Consider the following 19,788-nt stretch of genomic DNA (forward strand, 5'->3'; position numbering starts at 1 on the left):
TCCTGCTTCAGCCTCCCAAGTAGCTGGGATTACAGGCATGTGCCACCACGCCCAGCTAATTTTGTATTTTTAGTAGAGACAGGAGTTCTCCAGCCAGGCCAGTCTTGAACTCCTGACCTCAGGTGATCCACCTACCTCAGCCTCCCAAAGTGCTGGGATTACAGGCATGAGCCATCGCACCCGGCCTGATTTCCATTTTTTGGGGGCGTGTACTCAGCAGTAGGATTGCTGGATCACATGGTAGCTCAATTTTTAGTTTTTTTTGAGGAACCTCCAACCCGTTCTCCATAGTGCTTGTACTAATTTACATTCCCACCAGCAGTGTACGAGGCTTCCCTTTTCTCCATACCCTCACCAGCATTTCTTGCCTGTCTTTTGGATATAAGCCATTTTAACTGGGATGAGATGGTATCTGTCTCATTGTAGTTTTGATTTGCATGTCTCTAATGACCAATGATGCTGAGCACCTTTTCTTATACCTGTTTGGCACTCGTGTATCTTATTTTGATAAGTGTCTATTCAAATCTTCTGCCCTCTTTTTGATCAGATTATTAGATTTTTTTTTTCCTCATAATCACTTTTGGAAGCAAGATTTCAAGTTTCAATCCTGCTGGGGAGGATGGAGTGAATTTATATTAACTGTATTAATTTATCTATATTTCATATATTTGTATATATTTCAGCTCTAGCAGTGAGAATGGCATCATGGCAGGCCGTTTTGGGAGCTAAACATATAGAAGAAGCGGGCTGGGTTGGTAGAGGGTGAAAGGCACCAGACGTGGTGTCAGGGCCTGCCACACCCCCTATCCATCCTAAACGAGGCAGCCTTAGGCCAACCCCATGACCCTTCTTCAGTGTCGGCACCCCAAGCCCTCAGAGCATCAGGCAGTAGCAATGGGAACAAAAGTGCTGCCTCTGCAGAGAGAAGCCAAGAAGTTGGTCTGGAGCCGAGACCATGGTGAAATGACGCACAGGGACGAGAAAGCAGAAACTACACAGTAGAAAGGGGACATGCAAAGTAGGGGAAATGGGCAGTGCTGACGAAATGAGAGGAGCAGAGAGCGGACAGAGCAGCAGAGACAGATCGGGGGACAGGCTCTGGAGCTGCCTTGGCCTCTGACACTGGTCTAGTAAGTTCCAGTCCATGTGCAAGACTATAGGAAACCTAGGAGAAACTTCATTTTTTTGTTTTTTGAGATGGAGTCTCACTCTGTCGCCCAGGCTGGAGTGCAGTGGCACGATCTCGGCTCACTGCAACCTCCGTCTCCCAGGTTCAAGTGATTCTCCTGCCTCAGCCTCCCGAGTAGCTGGGATTACAGGCACCGGCCACCATGCCCAGCTAATTTTTGTGTTTTTGGTAGAGACGGGGTTTCACCATGTTGGCCAGACTGGTCTCGAACTCTTGACCTCAGGTGGTCCATCTGCCTTGGCCTCCTGAAGTGCTGGGATTACAGGCGTGAGCCACCGCATCCGGCCAGAAACTTCATTTTTTTTTGAGATAGGGTCTCGCTTGTCACCCAGGCTGGAGTGTAGTGCGATCGTAGCTCACTGCGTCCTTGATCTCTTAGGGTCAAGCAATCCTCCCACCTCAGCCTCCTAAGTAGCTGGGACTACAGGCATGCACCACGACACCTGGCTATTTTTTTGTTGTTGTTAATTTATTTTTGTAGAGATGGGGGTCTCACTATGTTGCCCAGGCTGGTCTTGACCTCCTGGGCTCAAGTGATCCTCCAGCCTCAGCCTCCCAAATAGTTAGGATTACAGGCATGAGCCACTGTGCCTGGTCGAAACCTTGCTTTTATGGCAGATCTGATTCACCCTAGCTACGGATTCCATAGCACCTGTTTATTTTTATGCTTCTCACAGTCTGGCATCACTGGCTGTTGATAGGTCTCTGTCATTAGATGATAACTCCTTAAGGCTTGTTTTATCCATCTCAATAACCACAGCACCCGGCCCTGTAAGGGGGAACTTTGTAGGTGTCCATTGATGTTTGAATAAATATTTGCATTTATCACAATTCTTGTCCCAAGCCTTGACCCGGAAGCTCTGGAATAAGCAGCAGCACAGATTTGAGAGTTAGTCCATGTACCAGCCACATGCAAGGAGGTGAGCTGGGTCAAAGAGACCCAGAAAGGGAGTCTGAAATGGAAATCGTGGGGGTGATAAGGCAGCAGTGGAAACAGGCTTTACACATGTGTGGGAAATGGACAAGGAGCCCCATGGACACCCTGTTCTTTGGTGTGTCCTCGCTTGTAACATGGAGGCGATTATGACCTACCTCATAGGTGGGGGGAGCAGACCCAAAAGTGATGGACCTGAAAGTGTTTTGTGAAGGGTAAAATAAACACAGGTGTACGAGATCAATAGAGTTGATTGATAAGTCTCATGCATTATTGCCAATCTGCTTGTGTGACCCTGGATCCCAACCTTAGCATCCCCTTTCGTGTATTCAGGACAGTGATCGTTGCTTTGCTGGACTGCTGTGAGGAAATGAGATGTAAGCAGAAAATATTCTTAGGCCAGCCCCTCTTACCTCACGAGGAACACCTGGACAGTTTCCTAAAAATACAGATTCCTGGCACCCTAGTCCCGAAATCATAATTCTCTGGGAATGGAGCCTAGGAATCTGAATTTAAAATAAGCACCCCTCCAGGTGATTAGAATGGTTCAAGAAGACTTTAAGAAACACTGGGGCCGGGCGTGGTGGCTCACACCTGTAATCCTAACCCTTTGGGAAGCTGAGGCAGGAGGATCTCTTTAGCCCAGGAGTTTGAGAGGCCGCAATGAACTATGATGGTGCCACTGCATTCCTGTCTGGGTGACAGAGTGAGATCCTGTCCCCCCACCCCCTGCAAAAAAAAAAAAAAAAAAAAAAAAGGAACATCGAGGCTGGGCGCGGTGGCTCACGCCTATAATCCCATATAATCCCAGCACTTTGGGAGGCCGAGGCAGGTGGATCACGAGGTCAGAAGATCGAGACCATCCTGGCCAACATGGTGAAACCCCATCTCTACTAAAAAATACAAAAATTAGCCAGGCGTGGTGGCATGCACCTGTAGTCCCAGCTACTCCGGAGGCTGAGGCAGGAGAATCGCTTGAACCCAGGAGGCGGAGGTTGCAGTGAGCTGAGATCACGCCACTGCACTCCAGCCTGGGCGCCAGAGCAAGACTCGGTCTCAAAAAAAAAAAATTAAAAGGAACATCAAAAGGATCTATTAAGGTGTCATCAGGTGTGTGTGTATGTGTGTGTTTAGGAGAGTAGGATGGGGAAGACGGTACTATCATCTGTGACCACAAGGTGGCAGCAGGGATAGACAAAGAGAAACAAGTCTCCCACTGGTGCTCACACCCAGAGGGGCTGGGCATGGGCAAACCTGGCGATCAGGTTGTGGAAGGAGGTGGGCCCTTTATATGATCTCCTTTGCTAGATGGAATCTCTGTACCGCAGGGCTAATCCCCTGTGACCACCTGTCTCTTTATCAGGTCTTCATGGAGACTTTTTTGCCACTCTGCCGGCAGGAAAGGCATTGTGAACTTGGGTGGTGATAGTGTGTGTTCCACATGGGTGAGAATGGGAGTCAAGGGGTGTGTCACATCCCCAGATGTGTTCATCAGGCAGGGTCACCTACACAGGGCAGCTTACTCAAAGGACAACAGTGCCTGCTGAAAGCACTGTCACCCACCCCCTGCTACTAGGATTGTGGTTGCAGGTGCCTCTCAGGAGAGGCTCACATCTGTGGCTGGGGAGCTGGCCAAAGACCAGGCAAAGGACGCTGGGCTGGGGTGGGGCAGGGGCAGGAAACACAGGATGGGGCAGCTGCCTCTGGAAGCAGCCAAAATGTCCCCAGCTGCAGCAGGGGTTAGTAGAGGATTAAGTGACAGTCCCCTAACAGCCCGGAACTAACACCCTCCTCCCCCTCACACAGGCACCCTGGCCTGCCCCCTCCAAGCCTGCCAGAGCTCAGAATAACCCTGAGAACCAGGCAGCAGGATGGCAGGGGCTCTGCTTGGGGTCCTGCTCCTCTTGGGGCTTCTCGGTATGGATAGGGGCTGGAGGGGCAATTGGACACACACAGATACTGACGTAAAGGGACTGGGAAAGCAAAGACAGCAAGATGGAGACTGAGACACAGCGTTTGGTTCCCAGGCACAGTATAATTGGTTTAGGAGACAGATACTGATAATACACAGCCTCAGAGGCCTGTGAGGACCCAGGGGAGGCAGAGGGGAGGAGAGGTGCTCCAGCCTTTTCATTGCCAATGACCCTTCCTTCTTGACCCCATCGCAGGCAGGGGTGTGGGGAAGAACGAGGAACTGCGTCTTTATCACCATCTCTTCGACAACTATGATCCAGGAAGCCGGCCAGTGCGGGAGCCTGAGGATACTGTCACCGTCAGCCTCAAGGTCACCCTGACGAATCTCATCTCACTGGTAAGTTACCCCCACCCTCATCTTAAGCCAAAAATCCCACTTCTGGCCCCAACCGCTGAGCTCTGTCCTAAAGCTCACTTCTGGCCCTGAAATCTCACTTCAATCACCCCCATCTCCCATCTGCAGAATGAAAAAGAAGAGACTCTCACCACTAGCGTCTGGATTGGAATCGTGAGTCAAATCTGGGGAACGGTGTGAGGTCTTGTCCAGGGGACCCCTTTTCCCCCAAACCCTCCCAGGCAGCGCCAGGTGGGAGATGCAGGGCACGCGGCCTTCCGTCTCCCACCCCTTAGGACTGGCGGGATTACCGACTCAACTACAGCAAGGACGACTTTGGGGGTATAGAAACCCTGAGAGTCCCTTCAGAACTCGTGTGGCTGCCAGAGATTGTGCTGGAAAACAAGTGAGAACTGGGCCAGACGCTAGGCTGGAGGGAAGCCGGCCTGGGGTGCGGGCTGGACTTGGTTGGGGAAGGGGGTACTCCGAGAGGGTGCAGATCTGTGCAAAAACCTCGGTTTCCCCGAGCCCACAGTATTGATGGCCAGTTCGGAGTGGCCTACGACGCCAACGTGCTGGTCTACGAGGGCGGCTCCGTGACGTGGTTGCCTCCGGCCATCTACCGCAGCGTCTGTGCAGTGGAGGTCACCTACTTCCCCTTCGATTGGCAGAACTGTTCGCTTATTTTCCGGTGGGAAGAGTTACTCCGAGGCCCGAACGATTATGGGAGGGGGCCTTATGGGGCGGGGCCAACCGGGAAGCACCGCCCTCGGGGCGGGGCTGTGCGCTGGAGGCGGAGCCAGGCGTAGGCACGGGGTGGGAGGCTCCAGCGCGGCCGGAGGTACAGGTGGGAACAGAGGAGCGCGGGCTTGGGCTTGGGTGAAGCCTTGCGGCCCCGCTAGATCCCAGCTTCCAGGGCTGGGCCTGAGGCCGGGGCCCAGGTCAGAGCTTGTGGGGTGGACTCCCGGCCCTGGCTCCGCAGCTCTCAGACGTACAATGCCGAAGAGGTGGAGTTCACTTTTGCCGTAGACGACTACGGCAAGACCATTAACAAGATCGACATCGACACAGAAGCCTATACTGGTGAAGCCCCTGCCTGCTCAGAAAAACCCGCTTCTAGACGAGGTCCAGAGAGGGGACTTCCAGGGTGGGCTTGCCCTGGACTAACGACACTGGAGGGTGACTTCCACAACTGGGTTTAGCCTACCCCTGTCCTGAAATCATTCGCGATTGTTACTCTAGTCCTGCCTTCTGGCTTTCCATACCCTCAACGAGAATGCCCTTTTCTGCCCGAATTGCCCCCATCCTGACGGCCCATGACCCTGGTGCAGACAGCCGCAGCCTCCTCTTCAGCCCGCTGTCAGCTTGGCGGGCGCCCCGCTCCGACAGCCAGCTGACCGTGCCTCCGTCCTGCAGAGAACGGCGAGTGGGCCATCGACTTCTGCCCGGGGGTGATCCGCCGCCACCACGGTGGCGCCACCGACGGCCCAGGGGAGACTGACGTCATCTACTCGCTCATAATCCGCCGGAAGCCGCTCTTCTACGTCATTAACATCATCGTGCCCTGTGTGCTCATCTCGGGCCTGGTGCTGCTCGCCTACTTCCTGCCAGCGCAGGGTAAGCAGTGGCCCCGAACCTACCCCCAAACCCGGGCTCGCTCCCGGGAGGCGGGGCCCGCTCTCACCGGCTCTCCCTCCAGCCGGCGGCCAGAAATGCACGGTCTCCATCAACGTCCTGCTCGCCCAGACTGTCTTCTTGTTCCTCATAGCCCAGAAAATCCCAGAGACGTCTCTGAGCGTGCCGCTCCTGGGCAGGTGACAGTGGAGCCCCCGCGGGGGCGTGGCCAGTGTGAAGGGCGGGGCCGGGGAGGTTGTCAGGTGGGGGCGTGGCCAAAACCCAGAGACCTCGGGAAAAGCTCTGGCTGTCTCGCCCCGCCCTGGGCTTTATTCGGACGCTGGGTAGGGGTGGTACGGGGATGGATTCCCTGGTCCGCCGTCCTCCTCACTGCTGCTGGACGTCACCTGGAGGTCTCCTGAGTAGCTCTGTTGGGGGACGGTCAGGCTCAGTGCCTCCCTAGCCCCGCCGCCTCTGGCCCCTAACTCACCCCGCGTCCCGAGCTCACCGGTTCTCCGGGGGTTCCGAGGCCTAGCTGCTGTTGCCACTGTTGCAGGAATGAGGCAGACTCCTGCAGACCCCGTCCACACAGGCATAGCCACGCTCCCTGGACTAGGAGCCGGGCGCCGGCGCCCATCACAGCCCCAGCTTGCCGAGCCCCCTGCCCTGCGGCCTGGGCTACCTGGCTCAGCGCTGCACCCGGATTCCTGCCGTCTGGGGCTGGGCCCGCACTGCCGTCTAGTCGCCGCGCCTCCTGCTGCAGCCACAGGGCTGAGATCTGCATTGGGGGCACGGGTTAGCGGGGAGGTAGAGGTCCTTGTTCCCGCTGCTCGATCGCCGCGTATCCTGAGCCCCCCAGTACCCCACCTCTAACAAGGTGGCGCCGAAGCTCACGAGGCTGGCTGCGGCTTCTCTTAACACCAGCCCCAGGGTTGGCTTCGGGGCGGGCAGCATGCCCTGCATCTTTGGCTCCGGTGGCTCCAGGGACTTCAGCTCTCTGAATCTCTGCTCCAGATATTCATGGGCTGCGGCCACGGAGAGTTCCAGGGAAGACAGAAGCGGGGGCTGGAGGGCCACCTGGAGAAGGAGCAGAGCAGTAGAGTAGCAGGGCAGGGGTCACAGGGGCGCACAGGAGACCTACCCAGAAGGTCTCGAGGTGCAGCCTTCGGCGGGCGTAGCCTCACCTCGGTGGAGCTGTGGAAGTGGTAGATCCACATCAGGGTGTCCAGGGAGCTGGGGGTCCCCTTCATGGCCGCCACAAGTGGTAGGACGGGAGAAGGGCTGGGGGACGCGTCTGTCGTCGTGTAGGGGGCACAGCTGGAGGGCGTAACCAGCCCGTGCCAGGAGAAGCCGTGTTTGTGAGGTCAGAGAGCGCACGGCGCCTTCGGTAGCTGGGAGGAGGAGCGGTGATGTCACGCATTCCGGGCTCCTCAGGTTCCTTATTTTCGTCATGGTGGTCGCCACGCTCATTGTCATGAATTGCGTCATCGTGCTCAACGTGTCCCTGCGGACGCCCACCACCCACGCCGTGTCCCTGCGGCTGCGCCACGTAAGCGCGGTGAGGGCGGTGCGGCCCGGGTGGGGGTGGGGCTTCGTACTAACCCCGCCCTCTAAGCCCCGCCCCTGCCCCAGGTTCTTCTGGAGCTACTGCCGCGCCTCCTGGGCTCCCCGACGCCCCCCGAGGCCTCCCGGGCCGCCTCGCCCCCAAGGCGGGCGTCGTCGGTGGGCTTACTGCTCCGCGCGGAGGAGCTGATACTGAAAAAGCCACGGAGCGAGCTCGTGTTTGAGGGGCAGAGGCACCGGCACGGGGCCTGGACGGGTGAGAACAGTGGCCCGGCCGGCCGCGGGGCGTGCCTGCCACGGGGGAGGCTCCTAAGGCCCACCCCGGTGTTTTCCCCGCCAGCTGCCTTCTGCCAGAGCCTGGGTGCCGCCGCCCCCGAGGTCCGCTGCTGTGTGGATGCCGTGAACTTCGTGGCCGAGAGCACGAGAGATCAGGAGGCCACCGGCGAGGTGGGACAGGAGCCAGAGGCGGGTGGAGTGCGGCAGAGGCCCCCCACTGTCTCCCATGCCGCTGGCTCCTGCAGCTGCGTCTTTACTGACTGTGCTGACCCTTCCCCAGGAAGTGTCCGACTGGGTGCGCATGGGGAATGCCCTTGACAACATCTGCTTCTGGGCCGCTCTGGTGCTTTTCAGCGTGGGCTCCAGCCTCATCTTCCTCGGGGCCTACTTCAACCGAGTGCCTGATCTCCCGTACCCACCGTGTATCCAGCCTTAGCGCGTACCGACTTCAATTTCCCACCCATCTCTAGTGGGAAATTGATTTTGAAAAAGTAGGCTGCCGCCACCACGGCATTATGATCCCTTCCCACTGCTGATCAATCTGCATTTTGTGAACTTCGCAAGAAGAATGGTGTGTGCCCACTCCTTGGCGTGTGTAGGCCTGGCCGCAGTCCAGGGGTCAGCAGGAGGAAACGGTTCACACAGGCTCTCAGGTGCCAGTCCTCCAGAAAGCAAGGACTGCCCTTCAGCCTTGCTGACCTCCCAGCCTTTCTCAGGCCCAGCCCCACGGGATTCTGGTGGCTGCCAGCTTGTGAGCTATATATATTCCTCTCATAGCCAAACAGGAGACCCCTTTGCAGGACTTGCACAGGGGGAGGCTGGAGCCAGGAAACCCCCTTCTTCCCTGGTCTGGCTCTGCTGGAGCGGGTGGGAACCAAACACCTTCAGTGCTGGTGGCCCTCAGGCCCACAGGTTTAGGGCTGAGGCTGCCCTGGCCCTCCCGCAGTCATTTCTTCTAGGTTTTCTTGGCCCAGCACTGCCCATCCCACCCCATGAGGCTCGCTCATTGCAGATCCCAGCCCACCCCGCCCCTTTCTTCCCCACCCCGCCCCTTTCTTCCCCACCCCGCCCCTTTCTTCCCCACCCCTGGAGGCTCTCTCCGCCTAGGACTGACAGAAAGCAAGAAAATGCGGCCTGCATGGTGGGAGCTGGTTGAATTTTCTTTATTAACAAACAGGATATCCAAGGCCACTACATTGAGGGGGGTGGGGGGGAGGGAGGAGGAGGGTTACTTGCTGCTCACACTATATACAGATGCAAGCAAGGGGCGGGGAGAGTGAGGGTTCCCTGCTCCCTCCCTCCACCAGGGAAGGGCACGGGCTAGAAGAGGAGATGGGGGTTGGGAATGGGGGGAATGTTTTGGCTGGCAGGGTCCCCCCCTCCATTCCCTGGAGTTTGGGGGAAGGGGAATCATTAAAGTGCTTTCAGAAAATGAAGAAATGGTCCCTGCCCCTGGAGTGGCTGGTGACCCCCCCCAAAAATCTAGGGCCCAGTGACCCCCCCCAGGGTCTGGTACATTCAAGGGGGGAGCCGGCTCCCCTGACGTGCAAATAAAGGGGTCCAGGGCCCTGCCCAGTCAGCAGCAGTGGGGTAAGGGGTTCAAGCCCCAAGCACTCTCCTCTTAAATGGAGAAAAGGGGGGAGGGGCTAGGCCCACTCAATTCCTGGGAAGGGGAAGCTGTGTCCCTCCCCAGAAGCTGGGGACAGGCACAGTTTTGGGAAGAGGACATGTTGGGGAAGAGGATGGTCACGTGATCACGAAAGCATCAGGGGTCAGAGGTCACGTTCCCAGCAGGCTCCAGTGAATCAAACCAGTAAAAGCAAAAGCCCAGGGAGGGGAAAGAGGGGCGGCCCGGGAAGCCTGGCTGCAGGGGGAGAGCTGGGTCCAGTGTGGGACAGCCCCAGCCCAGGGCCCTGTCACCAGTTCATGATGCAGTTACGGTTCAGAGTCATGAAGTAAACTTGGCTGCTGCCCCCAGAGCGGACTGAGGCAAAAAATACCTGGGTGGGGCAGGAGAAGAAGTCACCAAGGGCTGGGCTGGGCTGGGCTGGCGGGGGGTCTCAATTAACTGGGATTGGGGAAGAAGGGGTGGCAGAAGAGGTGAGGGAGAGAGACTCACAGTGCCCCTCACCCGGAGGAAAGGCTGGGATGTTAGGGGAGAGGGTGCACCACCAGCCCCCTGAGTGCCAGCTGGAAAGTCCTCAGAAGCTGAAGGGAGCGCAGGGCAGTGGTAGTGGCTGACTGCCCTCCCAGCTCCCAGAGGGGCCCGCTTTCAAGAAGCCGCCACCCCCATCCTCTCCCCAGAACTCTGCCCAGGGGCCTAGGGTCATGGCAGCCGGGACGGCAGGGCTTTCAGAGGGAAGGAGCCTCCCACCTTGTCATTCCGCTCACATAGGAACTTGAGCCTCTGAGCTCGTTTGTGCATGAAGACCCCGTCGAGGTGGCCTGTCTCCACAGAGCGGATCTCAATGGCTTTCTCACCCCAGCCCATTATCTGGTTGGAGCAGATGTAGGCTGTGGGGAACAGGTGAAGGGCTGAGCAGGCTGCACCCCGGGGCCACCTCAGGGGCATGTGGCCGGGAGGGCGGCAGCTCACTTACCCACAGAAGTAGGCATCTCTCCCCACTGCAGCACCACATCCTTAATGATCCGCCCGTACGTGTTGACGTAGACACCCTCGTCCTCGTAGCACAGCAGCATCTCCATGCCGTCGGTGTTGGGGAGGAAGATGATGGCATGGGGCGTGATCTGGCTCTGGATCTGGGGAGAAGGAGGTGGGCTAGAGTCTCCGTGTCTGGTGCCCAGACTGGGCCATCCCACTCCCCCAGCAGCCCTGCCGAGCTCACGTGCACAGGGATGTAGATGTCATAGCTGTTCCCCGAGTCGACATCCACAGCATGGAAGCCAGCACTGGAGCCATAGATGACCTTAAGCCGCTGCCCCTCCTCTACTGTCAGGTCGACCAGCAGAGGGCGGTGAGGGAGGTCGGCAAAGGACTGCGGAGAACCGGAGGAGAGGAGGGCTCAGGGGCACGGGGAGAGACGCTGGGACTCCAGATGGTGTTAGGGACCGAGGCTGGGATTACCTTGAAGGCCATGAACTTGTGGTAGGGTTTGGGGGCCCAGGCATACACCTCCACGGAGCTCTTGAGGGCGATGACCAGGAACTTAATCCGCTCGTATTTCACTGGGGGCGGGAGAGAAGAGGGATGCTGAGACTTCCCTTCTTGGGCCACGGCGCCTCCCTGTGGTCTGTCACTATACTGCCCCACCCAGGCCCCAAGTCCCTGGCTCCCAGGCTTTCTCAGCCATTAGACCCAGATCCATTTCTCTCTCTTCATGAACAAGTATGTGCTGGCCACTCTGTTGTGACATCCTCACCGACACGGTAGTGCCCGCAGCCCTCCATGTCCCCCACGGTGGTCCAGCCCTGCTTCTTCTCCACTTCTGGGTCATTGTGCAGAATCTTGTTGCGGAGCCAGGACAGGTAATACACCCGCAGCTTGTTCCTTTTCCCTGAGGGATGGACAGACATACACACCCCACATGCTCATCTGAGGCCCGACTGCCACCGCCCTGGCCTCCTCTGTCAGCATACCACAAGGGGTGAGAAAGTGTGGCCCCACCTTCCAGTGCCTGGACCAAGGCTGCCCTCCTCCCAGGCAGAAGACGGTGACAGCGCCAAGGAGCTGAGCCCCTCCTCCCTCCCCCACTCACCACACCTGTACCTGAGATGGTGATGAGCAGGTTGAGCCCCTCCAGCACATCCATCTGCTGGAAGCGTCGCCGCCCAATGAGTCCATACACCTTGCCCTGCCCACTTCGGTCCAGCAACATCAGCCCGTTCTCCGTGCCCACCAGCAGGTTGACCCCTGCAACAGGAGCCCTTGGGCAGGTCAGAGGCTCAGCCAGGCCCTCACCTAACCAGGAGCGTGAGAGCCACGCCAGAGCCTCCTCAGCTGTTCCTGCCCCGGCTTACCCCAAAGGGCTGCACAGAGGATCTCGGAGTTGAATCGCTTCTTGTACTTCCGGATCTCAGGGGTCTCACTGTGGGCTCGGGTGTTGGTGGGGTTCACGTTGACCACAGAGCCCTTCCTCACGTCGTACTGCAGCTGGTCGAGCCGAGTGCCCTCTCCACCCACCAGGGCTGCCAGAAGGAGGAGGAGGCAGGAGGAGGGGCTGCAGCTTCTCACCCCATCTCTTTTTACCTCCATCCCCTATATCAGGTCTTGGCACCTCATAATACGCAGAAAGGAGGAGAAAGACAGGAGGAGAGGAGGTGCACGGGAGAGGGGGATAGAGTGCTGGACTTGGAGTCAAAAGGCCTGGCTCAAGTCCCATTTCTGTCACTTGTTAGCTTTGAGTCTTTGCCCAGGTCCCCTGGCAACTCTGAGCATTTCCTGTCCTGTGGAGGGGTCGCAGAGGCCCTTCCTTGCCTCTGTGCCCAGGCAGGTGCTAGGGCCCAAGGGAGAGGTCCTGTGGCTATGCTTTGTGAGGCTGCATCTCAAGACCACCGTGCTCCCCTCCAGGCTGCCCCTGGACCCCAGCCTCACAGCAGGTCTGTCCTCCTGTCCTCACCTGTGATGGGGATGCTGTCCCCACTGCCTCCAGGCTGGTAGATCCCTAGATCCACAAACATCGTGAACGAGCTCTTGCCAGGGGCCTTTACCAGCCCACGAGACTGGTACTGTGGTAGGGGGGCAGCAGTCAGGCAAACAAGTGCAAGTCCAGCTGCGGCCCTGCCCCTGCTGCTGTTCCCCAGGCTCCAGCTCCCCAACTGACACCCCCGCTGTCCAGCTCCCAGCGCTCCACCCTGACCCAGCACCCGGACCTCCTGCCCATCGCCAGGGCTCTTCTCTCCCAGCGGACCTGCCTCTGACCCACTTACGTCACCGCTCCCATCCTTCGAGGGCGGGCTTTGGCCTTTGCTGTTCTCGGTGGGTGAGTGGCTGGGCTGGACCACGTCAGGCAGGTTTGTATACCCATTGCTGTCAGCATGTAGCAGGTTCCGCTCCTCTTCAGGGGTCTACAGGACAGAGGGCAGGGTTGGCGTGGGGCTGGGAAGGGCACACACAGGTACAGGGGAGGGAGCAGAGGCTCACTCACGCGCTGGACCACCATGGTGCCGCCCCCGTATGGGGGCTGGGTCCCGGTGATCTCCTCGACGTCATGGACCACCATGGTGCTGACGCTGTCTGTATCCCCATCGCTGCTGTGAGAGAGGAGGAAGGTGGGGCCCCCTCCAGGTCCTGCCCATGGCCACAGAAGTGCCAAAGGCAGCAGATGGCTGCCAGAGCCCAGGCTTTTGTCTCTAGTCAAAACACAACCTGCTCCACCGTGAGGTGCTTCCCTGCATGGCCCACAGGGCAGGCTGGCAAGGGGCAGACAGGCACTTGAAGAGGCCACCCCACAACACACAGGGCAGCGGGAGAGAGACAGGAACCTGCACCCTCACCCCACTCTCTAGCGAAGGGAGCCGCTCTCCCTCAGACTTGCCCCAAAGCCCCACCTCTCCCCCACTGCCACTTCCCCTCCCTCCCTGTGCCTTAGAGTGGGAGGGCCCCACTCCCAATGTCGTACCGGCCCCCAGGGGTGTCTCTGCTCCCCTCTGATGGCCCGCCTTCGCCTTCCTCCTCGTCCTCCTCACTGCTTTCCACCTCCTCGCTGGACGATGAGTAGTCCATGGCCTTCTTGGGAGGCCGAGGGGCCTCGTCCAGGGTCCGCTCTTTCAGCAACACGAAGTCCTGCAGGGAGGAGCCACGTGAGGGGCAGGGAGAAGCTGGGCCTGGGTGGAGGTAGACAAACGGTGCCGGGACAGCCCAGCAGGGCGACAGGAGGGGCTCCCACAAGCAGGCCCATCTCACTAACCTCACCAATTGCTCGCTTATAGCTCTGGGAGGGGCCGCAGGGGAAGAAAGAGCCAGGAGAGAGGTTAGGAGAGAGGTTAGAAAAGGTTAGTACCATGAGAAGCACCAGTCCCTCCATCCCCACAGCCCTTCTCAGTAGATCAGCAGAGACCCCACCCCTGACACCCAGCTCCCTGGGGCTAAGCCCCAAACCAGGATGAGGCAGGCCATGCCTGCCACCAGGCGACTCACTGCGGGCCGGCCTGGCCGTGAGCGGTGGTCATCGGGCTTGGCTTTATTCCCAGGGGAGAGCACTGGGGAGCTGTCCAGTTTGGAGGAGGCTGGACAGCAGGGTGGAAGAAGAAGGTCACTGATGCCTGGACAAGGGATGGCCTCAAGCCCACACCCTGAGCCCCAGAACTCAGCCCCAAGTTCCATACCCATGCAGGTCCTCCCTGTCCCTGTGGGTGTCCCAGTCCAAAGCCACCAAAGGCAGGGTCCATCGTGATAAGACTCCAGGCCCAGGGCAGGCTGCCCAGCCCTGTCTCACATACCTCCCACGCGGTTCCGCTCCAGTGAGCCAGCCTGGGGGAGGTGCCCGTGAGAGGCTGGAAGGACGCTGTCCGAGCGTTCCCAGCCAGGGTCGCTCCTCCTGAGGTCGGGGTTACTGTTGGGGGTGCAGAGTCAGGGTCAGGGAGGCAGGGTGCTCCCCTCTCTGGGGTGCTGAGCTGCACTGCAGAGGGAGCCATCACCAGGGAAGCAGGTGGCAGAAGTGAGAGGTGGGAGTGAGTCGGGGGACAACTCTATTACCTAGAGGCGTTGGGCGGGCCAGGGGGCTGAGCAGGGGGCCCTGGAGGCTTTGGGGTGCCCCGCTCTGCCCGCCTTTGCAGATAGATTTGCCAGGCGGAGTTGCTGCGAGGTCTGTGAAGGGAGCACAGGGGTGCCGAGGGGGCAGGGGGGGCGCTGAGGTGATGGGGCTGGGGCTTGCCCACCCCTAGGCGGGTAGGCTGGTAAAGTCCCTGTGCCCCCCTACTCCCTAGGCTGCCCTCAGACCTCACCCAGGCGTTGCCCTACCCAGGCATTACCTGGCACGGATTGCCTGGGCTGGCCGGGACCCTCCGGCCCCACTGGTGTTAAGGGCAGTGGCGATAGATGAGGTCCTCTGAGGCACCTGTGGAGAGAAGTCCACGTGCTGCGAGCTGGCGCTGCGACGGGCACTTCTCAGACGTTTAAGCCTCACCTCTGAGAGGTGAGTTCCCCCACTTTGACGGATGAGAAAACTGAGGTTCAGGGAAGTTAGTGAATACGTCCAGGGTTATGAAGCTGGGAGATGGTGGAGCTGTGGTTCTAACTCGCAAAGTCTGCCCCTCAGCGTCCCCAAAACACCCTGGGCGTTTGTTTCTCCGTTCCCACGCTCCCCACGGGGATCGATGCCACCCCTCCACGTTGCCTCCTCCGCTGGACAGCTGACCCTGGCAGGGCAGCGCCCTAGCTTTCTCTCGCTTCCCGCCCTGCACTCTTCCTCCATGTGGCCCGCCCCTTCACTGCCCTCCTTCTCCTCACGACTAGCTCTCTGCTTTTCCCTGGGCCCGCAGGGCTGTCCTTACCTTGGGTGGGGCCTCGTTATCTGGGCGGACCCAGGCTGGGGGGTTCGGGCTGGGGCCAGGTCCTTCAGAGGTGGGGTCTGAATTCTGGCGGATGACAGCTCCTCGGGCACTGGGCGTGGCAGTGGGTGCGGGGATGGCAGGGTCGGGGTCATGGGAGGCTGGGAAGGCAGCCAGGTTTCGGGTGGGCTGGTCCTGCAGGGACTGGGATCGGGGTACAGGTGCTGCATATGGCTTCAGTGGGACCCGGTGTGCCACCAGGCTCTGCAGGGAGAGACCAGGGAGGGTGGGCTGCCTGCTCCATGGCACATCCCCACCTGCGAATCGGGGCCTGGGGTGGGAAGGGACTTTAGTTGCCCCTTTCTCCATTGAAGGACAAGGGGTTCCTTGAGCCTGAGGACAGCTAAGTCAGGACAGACACAGGCAGCAAGAAGCAGGTGAGTGTCTCTGTCCACAAAGCCTGTGCTCTGTAATCCTGGCTCAGGGCTGAGCAGGTGTGTGTGTGTGTGTGTGTGTGTGCACGCGTGTGTGTGTACCTGTGCTCTGAGCAAAGCTCCCTGTGTCTTCATTAAGACAGAAGTGGGGAGAGACTCACCTTGTGCGGTCCCTCCTGGGGCTCCACCGGCCTCTGCATAGGAGGAGTCTGGGAGAGGGGTCCTGGGGGCCCGGGGGAGGCCTGGGGGATGGGGGGCTCAGGCCCCGTGCTGCCTGGCTTGCTCTTGGCCAAGGGAGAGTTCTGCTGCTTGTTCATCCTTGTTCTCTCTTCTACCTGTGATGTGAAGGGATGTCAAGCAGGCCAGCTCTTGCCTCCCTGTTCTCAAAACTGAGGGTCCCACCTGCAGTAACCACTCCCGCCCTATGCTCTGTGCTGTGTGCTCCTTTCCCCTGCTCGGTGCCTGCTACTGTGAACAACTACTTCTTGTGGCTCTCCAGGCCTCAGGCAGTGGGACTGGAGTCTCAGGGGGCAAAGGAGGCAGTGAGTACCTCTCGGGCCCAGGCTGGTTTGTCAGCGGGATTCATGCCCCGACCATAATGGTACAGGGGCTTCCTGTCCCCAGGCAGGAGCTGCTGCTGCTGCTGTTTCTGAAGCTGCTGCTGCTGTTGCTGCTGCTGCAGGGACTTGAGGTAGGCATGCTCCTGCTGCAGCTGCCGCTGGAGACGCTCTGACTGCCGCTGCTCTTCCAGCTGCTTCCGCTTGTATTCCTGGGCCCAAGGGTAGGGAGAGAGGGCTCAGCAGGGTGTGGCCCTGGGAGTTAGAGCAGGCATGCCCTCTCTTTTCTCCAACTGCCTAGAGAGGAGATGTATTCCCTTGATGTCCTGGGTGAATCCCTTCCCTTGAAGTGTTCCCATCCCGTTCCAGCAAAGAAGCTCTGAAGAGCATCTTCCCAGAGGACGCTGAGGGACCCGTTACCAGCAGCAGGGCCTGTTCCTGGAGCAGCTGTTGCTGAAGGATCTCGAGCTGTCGCTGCTCCTCCTCTAGCCTGTGACGAATATATTCCTGGGGGACGGGGTGTGGGGTGGGGGGCAGAGGGACGGAAGGAGGAAGAGGCAGAGGAGGGCAGCAGCAGCGAGTTGAAGGAGGAAGGGATCCGCAGGAGGAGGAGGAGGGGTGCAGGGGAAGAGTAAGAGAGAGGCAGGGGAGGGGATGGCATGAGCCCCGGGGGGCCATGTGGCACAGATGGGGAAGAAGAGGGCACAGGGAATGAGGGGGGATGAGGACGGGGCCGGGGAGAGTCAGGGATGGGGTAAAGAGATGGGAATGAGGCAGGGAAGGAGGAGGGAGGGGGCCAGGGTTGGGGTTGAAGGGTGGGAGAAAACAGAGAGAAAGAGTGAAGCTAGAAAAGATAGGAGGAATCTGGGGGTGGGGGAGAGAAGGGGGAAGGGCACGGGGAGCAGGGGCGGCAGGCAGCAGGAGCAGGAGGGCGGGAGGGCAGGGATGTGGGTGCGGCGCTCTACCTGCTCGCGCTCCGCCTGCCGCCGCTCCTCCTCCCGCCGCAGAGCCTGCATGTCCTCCAGCCGCCGCTGCTGCTCCTTCTCCTGCAGCTTCCGCTGCTCCCGCTCCCGCCGCTGTTGCTGTGGGGAGGGCCAGGTGGTCTTAAGAACCACATCGGACATCGCGTCAGCACTGTCCCTCCATGGACAGGGAGGGGAGCTCTCCTTGCTCACCACGGAGGGTGGTGAGAGAGACCAGCTTCCGCTTGTTTCTGCAACTATACCCATCCCCACCCAAGGGCCCGCAGGGCTGGGCTCGGGTAAACAGCCGGTGGCTGTGATGAGAGAGGCTGTGAGACTGACTGCTGCCTGTGTGGTGGGCTTAGCTAGACAACACCTTCCACTCCCCACACCGCACCAAACAAACAAAACCCGAACTCAAAACAAGCCTCCCCAGCACTCCTAGCCTAAAATCGACCTTCGCCTGAAGTCCATATAGAGCGAGTCGTAGTGATAGCCTTTGGCCACAAGAGGGCAGGCACCAGGTGCCCGTGCACAGAAAGCACAGAAAAGAGGGACCTGGCCCACTCCTTGACAAGCGCCGATGACCAAGTGGTACTTTACTTTCACGGTATTTCTGTGGTGGCTTCCACAAAGTCTACCACTACCACCACCACCACCACCACCACCACCACCACCACCACCACCACCACCACCACCACCAACAACAACAAAAGCACAAGCCCTAAGGGACCCTTACACTTGAGGGAACTTGTGCCTACTTCTGCAATGAAGTTGCCGGCACACCTTCTCCGGGTAACCCCTTGTTAGATAGGACTTTGTGGCCAGGCATGGTAGCTCACGCCTGTAATCCCAGCACTTTGGGAGGCCGAGGCAGGTGCATCACCTGAGGTCGGAGTTCGAGACCAGCCTGACCAACATGCAGAAACCCTGTCTCTACTGAAAAAATACAAAATTAGCCGGGCGTGGTGGCGCATTCCTGTAATCCCAGCTCCTCGGGAGGCTGAGGCAGGAGAATCGCTTGAACCTGGGAGATGGAGATTTTGCGGTGAGCCTAGAGCGCACCATTGCACTCGCCAGCCTGGGCAACAAGAGCAAAACCCCATCTCAAAAAAAAAAAAAAAAAAAAAGATAGGACTTTGTTACTATGCTATCTGAACGCTATATTTATTTTACTTTTTTATTTTTTTGAGATGGAGTCTTGCTCTCTTCCCCAGGCTGGAGTGCAGTGGCGTGATCTCGGCTCACTACAACCTCCACCTCCCAGGTTCAAGCGATTCTCCTGCCTCAGCCTCCTGAGTAGCTGGAACTACAGGCGCGTGCACCACCATGCCCGGCTAATTTTTTGTATTTTTAGTAGAGATGGGGTTTCACCATATTAGACAGGCTGGTCTCGAACTCCTGACTTCATGATCCGCCTGCCTCAGCCTCTCAAAGTGCTGGGATTACAGGCGTGAGCCACAGCGCCTGGCCTATATTTTCAAAACTGCACAAGGCTCTTCTGTAGCAGGTTTCCTTGCAAATTATGAGAGGGCCTGCTTTGGTGGTAGCAGGTGGACAGTGTGGGTGCTGCAGGTTTTTGCTTATTATTATTATTATTAGAGATGGAGTCTCACTCTGTCACCCAGGCTGGAGTGCAGTGGTGTGATGTCTGCTCACTGCAACCTCCGCCTCCCGGGTTCAAGCAATTCTCCTGCCTCAGCCTCCGGAGTAGCTGGGGTTACAGGCATGCACCACCATGCCTGGCTAATTTTTGTATTATTAGTAGAGATGGGGTTTCACCATGTTGGCCAGGCTGGTCTCAAACTCCTGACCTCAGGTGATCTACCCACCTCAGCCTCCCAAAGTGATGGGATTACATTTCTTGTTAAGTCCAGCTCATCATGAAATTTGAAATCATGTAATTGTTTCAACAGAAATGCCATTCATTTAAGGCATTTTAAAACCTGTTCTCCGAGACCCTAATGGACCCAGGGGCAGGTCAGCAGGAGGCCGTGCCAGGCCTGGGCCCTTCGGAGACAGCCCACCTCCTCCACGCGGCGCCGCTCCTCCTTCTGCTCCTCTATGCGCCGCTGCCGCTGGTGCAGCAGGTGTTTGATGTGTGCCTCGGGGTCTCGCTGCTGCTGCTGCTGCAGCTGCTGCTGCTGTTTTAAAGCCTCTGAGTTGCTCTTATTTTCCTGCTGGAGCCGGAGAAACTCCCGGCGTAGAGTCGACTCTCCAGGCACGTTCATGATGGAGCTGGGCAGGGGTGGCACAAAGAAGCGTTGGGGTCAGAACCCTGTTGGATCCACTCTCAACCCCGTGGGCCCACTCTCAACCCCGTGGGCCCGCCTGAGTGGGTGCTTTAACTGGATCAAAGCCTCTGCCTCTGGACACCCCCAGGTGGCCAGGAGACTTCCCGTCCCCTTCTGCCCGGTCTTCACTCCTGTTCTCCTTTCCTATTACTGCTGTGCCCCACATTCACCCTGGAACTGCTCTCTCCCCAGCTCTTGCTCAGTCATT

At 58.6% G+C, this 19,788-nt stretch overlaps 3 protein-coding genes across 27 annotated transcripts in view; 1 reads left to right on the plus strand and 2 right to left on the minus strand.

The window, feature by feature from the left end:
* The first annotated feature begins 3,994 nt into the window (after positions 1-3,994).
* Positions 3,995-8,439, plus strand: CHRNE (cholinergic receptor nicotinic epsilon subunit). Its single transcript, XM_055257918.2, has 12 exons — positions 3,995-4,040; positions 4,292-4,434; positions 4,561-4,605; positions 4,728-4,837; positions 4,967-5,122; positions 5,414-5,514; positions 5,848-6,048; positions 6,131-6,245; positions 7,480-7,594; positions 7,678-7,864; positions 7,949-8,055; positions 8,165-8,439. The coding sequence occupies exons 1-12, from the start codon at positions 3,995-3,997 to the stop codon at positions 8,318-8,320; spliced, it is 1,482 nt and encodes a 493-aa protein (XP_055113893.2). The 3' UTR covers positions 8,321-8,439.
* On the minus strand, positions 4,139-7,514 carry C20H17orf107 (chromosome 20 C17orf107 homolog). Of its 2 annotated transcripts, XM_055257944.2 has the most exons (4): positions 7,230-7,514; positions 6,913-7,122; positions 6,554-6,823; positions 4,139-6,473 (listed from the first exon to the last, which is right to left on the minus strand). In XM_055257944.2, exons 1-4 carry the CDS (start codon positions 7,293-7,295, stop codon positions 6,375-6,377), a joined length of 645 nt encoding a protein of 214 aa, XP_055113919.1. In that variant the 5' UTR covers positions 7,296-7,514; the 3' UTR covers positions 4,139-6,374. The 2 variants fall into 2 exon arrangements, with proteins under 2 accessions (XP_055113919.1, XP_055113920.1); XM_055257945.2 differs by having other exon boundaries at positions 6,350-6,823; positions 7,230-7,493.
* Positions 8,440-9,026: 587 nt separating the features above from the next.
* Positions 9,027-19,788, minus strand: part of MINK1 (misshapen like kinase 1) — a 71,182-nt gene continuing 60,420 nt past the window's right edge. For 2 of the 24 annotated variants that reach the window (XM_063628378.1, XM_063628376.1), the window contains exons 12-33: positions 19,314-19,524; positions 17,290-17,406; positions 16,318-16,536; positions 15,929-16,102; positions 15,337-15,597; positions 14,815-14,900; positions 14,540-14,650; positions 14,284-14,396; positions 13,982-14,070; positions 13,752-13,775; positions 13,464-13,627; positions 12,990-13,095; positions 12,772-12,909; positions 12,462-12,570; positions 11,863-12,030; positions 11,612-11,755; positions 11,265-11,399; positions 10,970-11,070; positions 10,731-10,880; positions 10,485-10,644; positions 10,259-10,398; positions 9,027-9,884 (exon numbers count right to left, since the gene is read on the minus strand). In XM_063628378.1, the coding sequence (XP_063484448.1) occupies positions 9,801-9,884; positions 10,259-10,398; positions 10,485-10,644; positions 10,731-10,880; positions 10,970-11,070; positions 11,265-11,399; positions 11,612-11,755; positions 11,863-12,030; positions 12,462-12,570; positions 12,772-12,909; positions 12,990-13,095; positions 13,464-13,627; positions 13,752-13,775; positions 13,982-14,070; positions 14,284-14,396; positions 14,540-14,650; positions 14,815-14,900; positions 15,337-15,597; positions 15,929-16,102; positions 16,318-16,536; positions 17,290-17,406; positions 19,314-19,524 (3,004 nt within the window). In that variant the 3' untranslated portion in view covers positions 9,027-9,800. Of the gene's footprint in view, positions 9,885-10,258; positions 10,399-10,484; positions 10,645-10,730; positions 10,881-10,969; positions 11,071-11,264; positions 11,400-11,611; positions 11,756-11,862; positions 12,031-12,461; positions 12,571-12,771; positions 12,910-12,989; positions 13,096-13,463; positions 13,628-13,751; positions 13,776-13,981; positions 14,071-14,283; positions 14,397-14,539; positions 14,651-14,814; positions 14,901-15,336; positions 15,598-15,928; positions 16,103-16,317; positions 16,537-16,744; positions 16,832-17,289; positions 17,407-19,313; positions 19,525-19,788 lie in introns of all 24 variants that reach the window. The other 22 variants (XM_063628379.1, XM_063628380.1, XM_055257874.2 and 19 more) reach the window with 17 other exon arrangements.

This window comes from Symphalangus syndactylus, chromosome 20 (genome assembly GCF_028878055.3).
Source record: "Symphalangus syndactylus isolate Jambi chromosome 20, NHGRI_mSymSyn1-v2.1_pri, whole genome shotgun sequence".
In the NCBI taxonomy this organism is placed as follows: Eukaryota; Metazoa; Chordata; class Mammalia; order Primates; family Hylobatidae; genus Symphalangus; species Symphalangus syndactylus.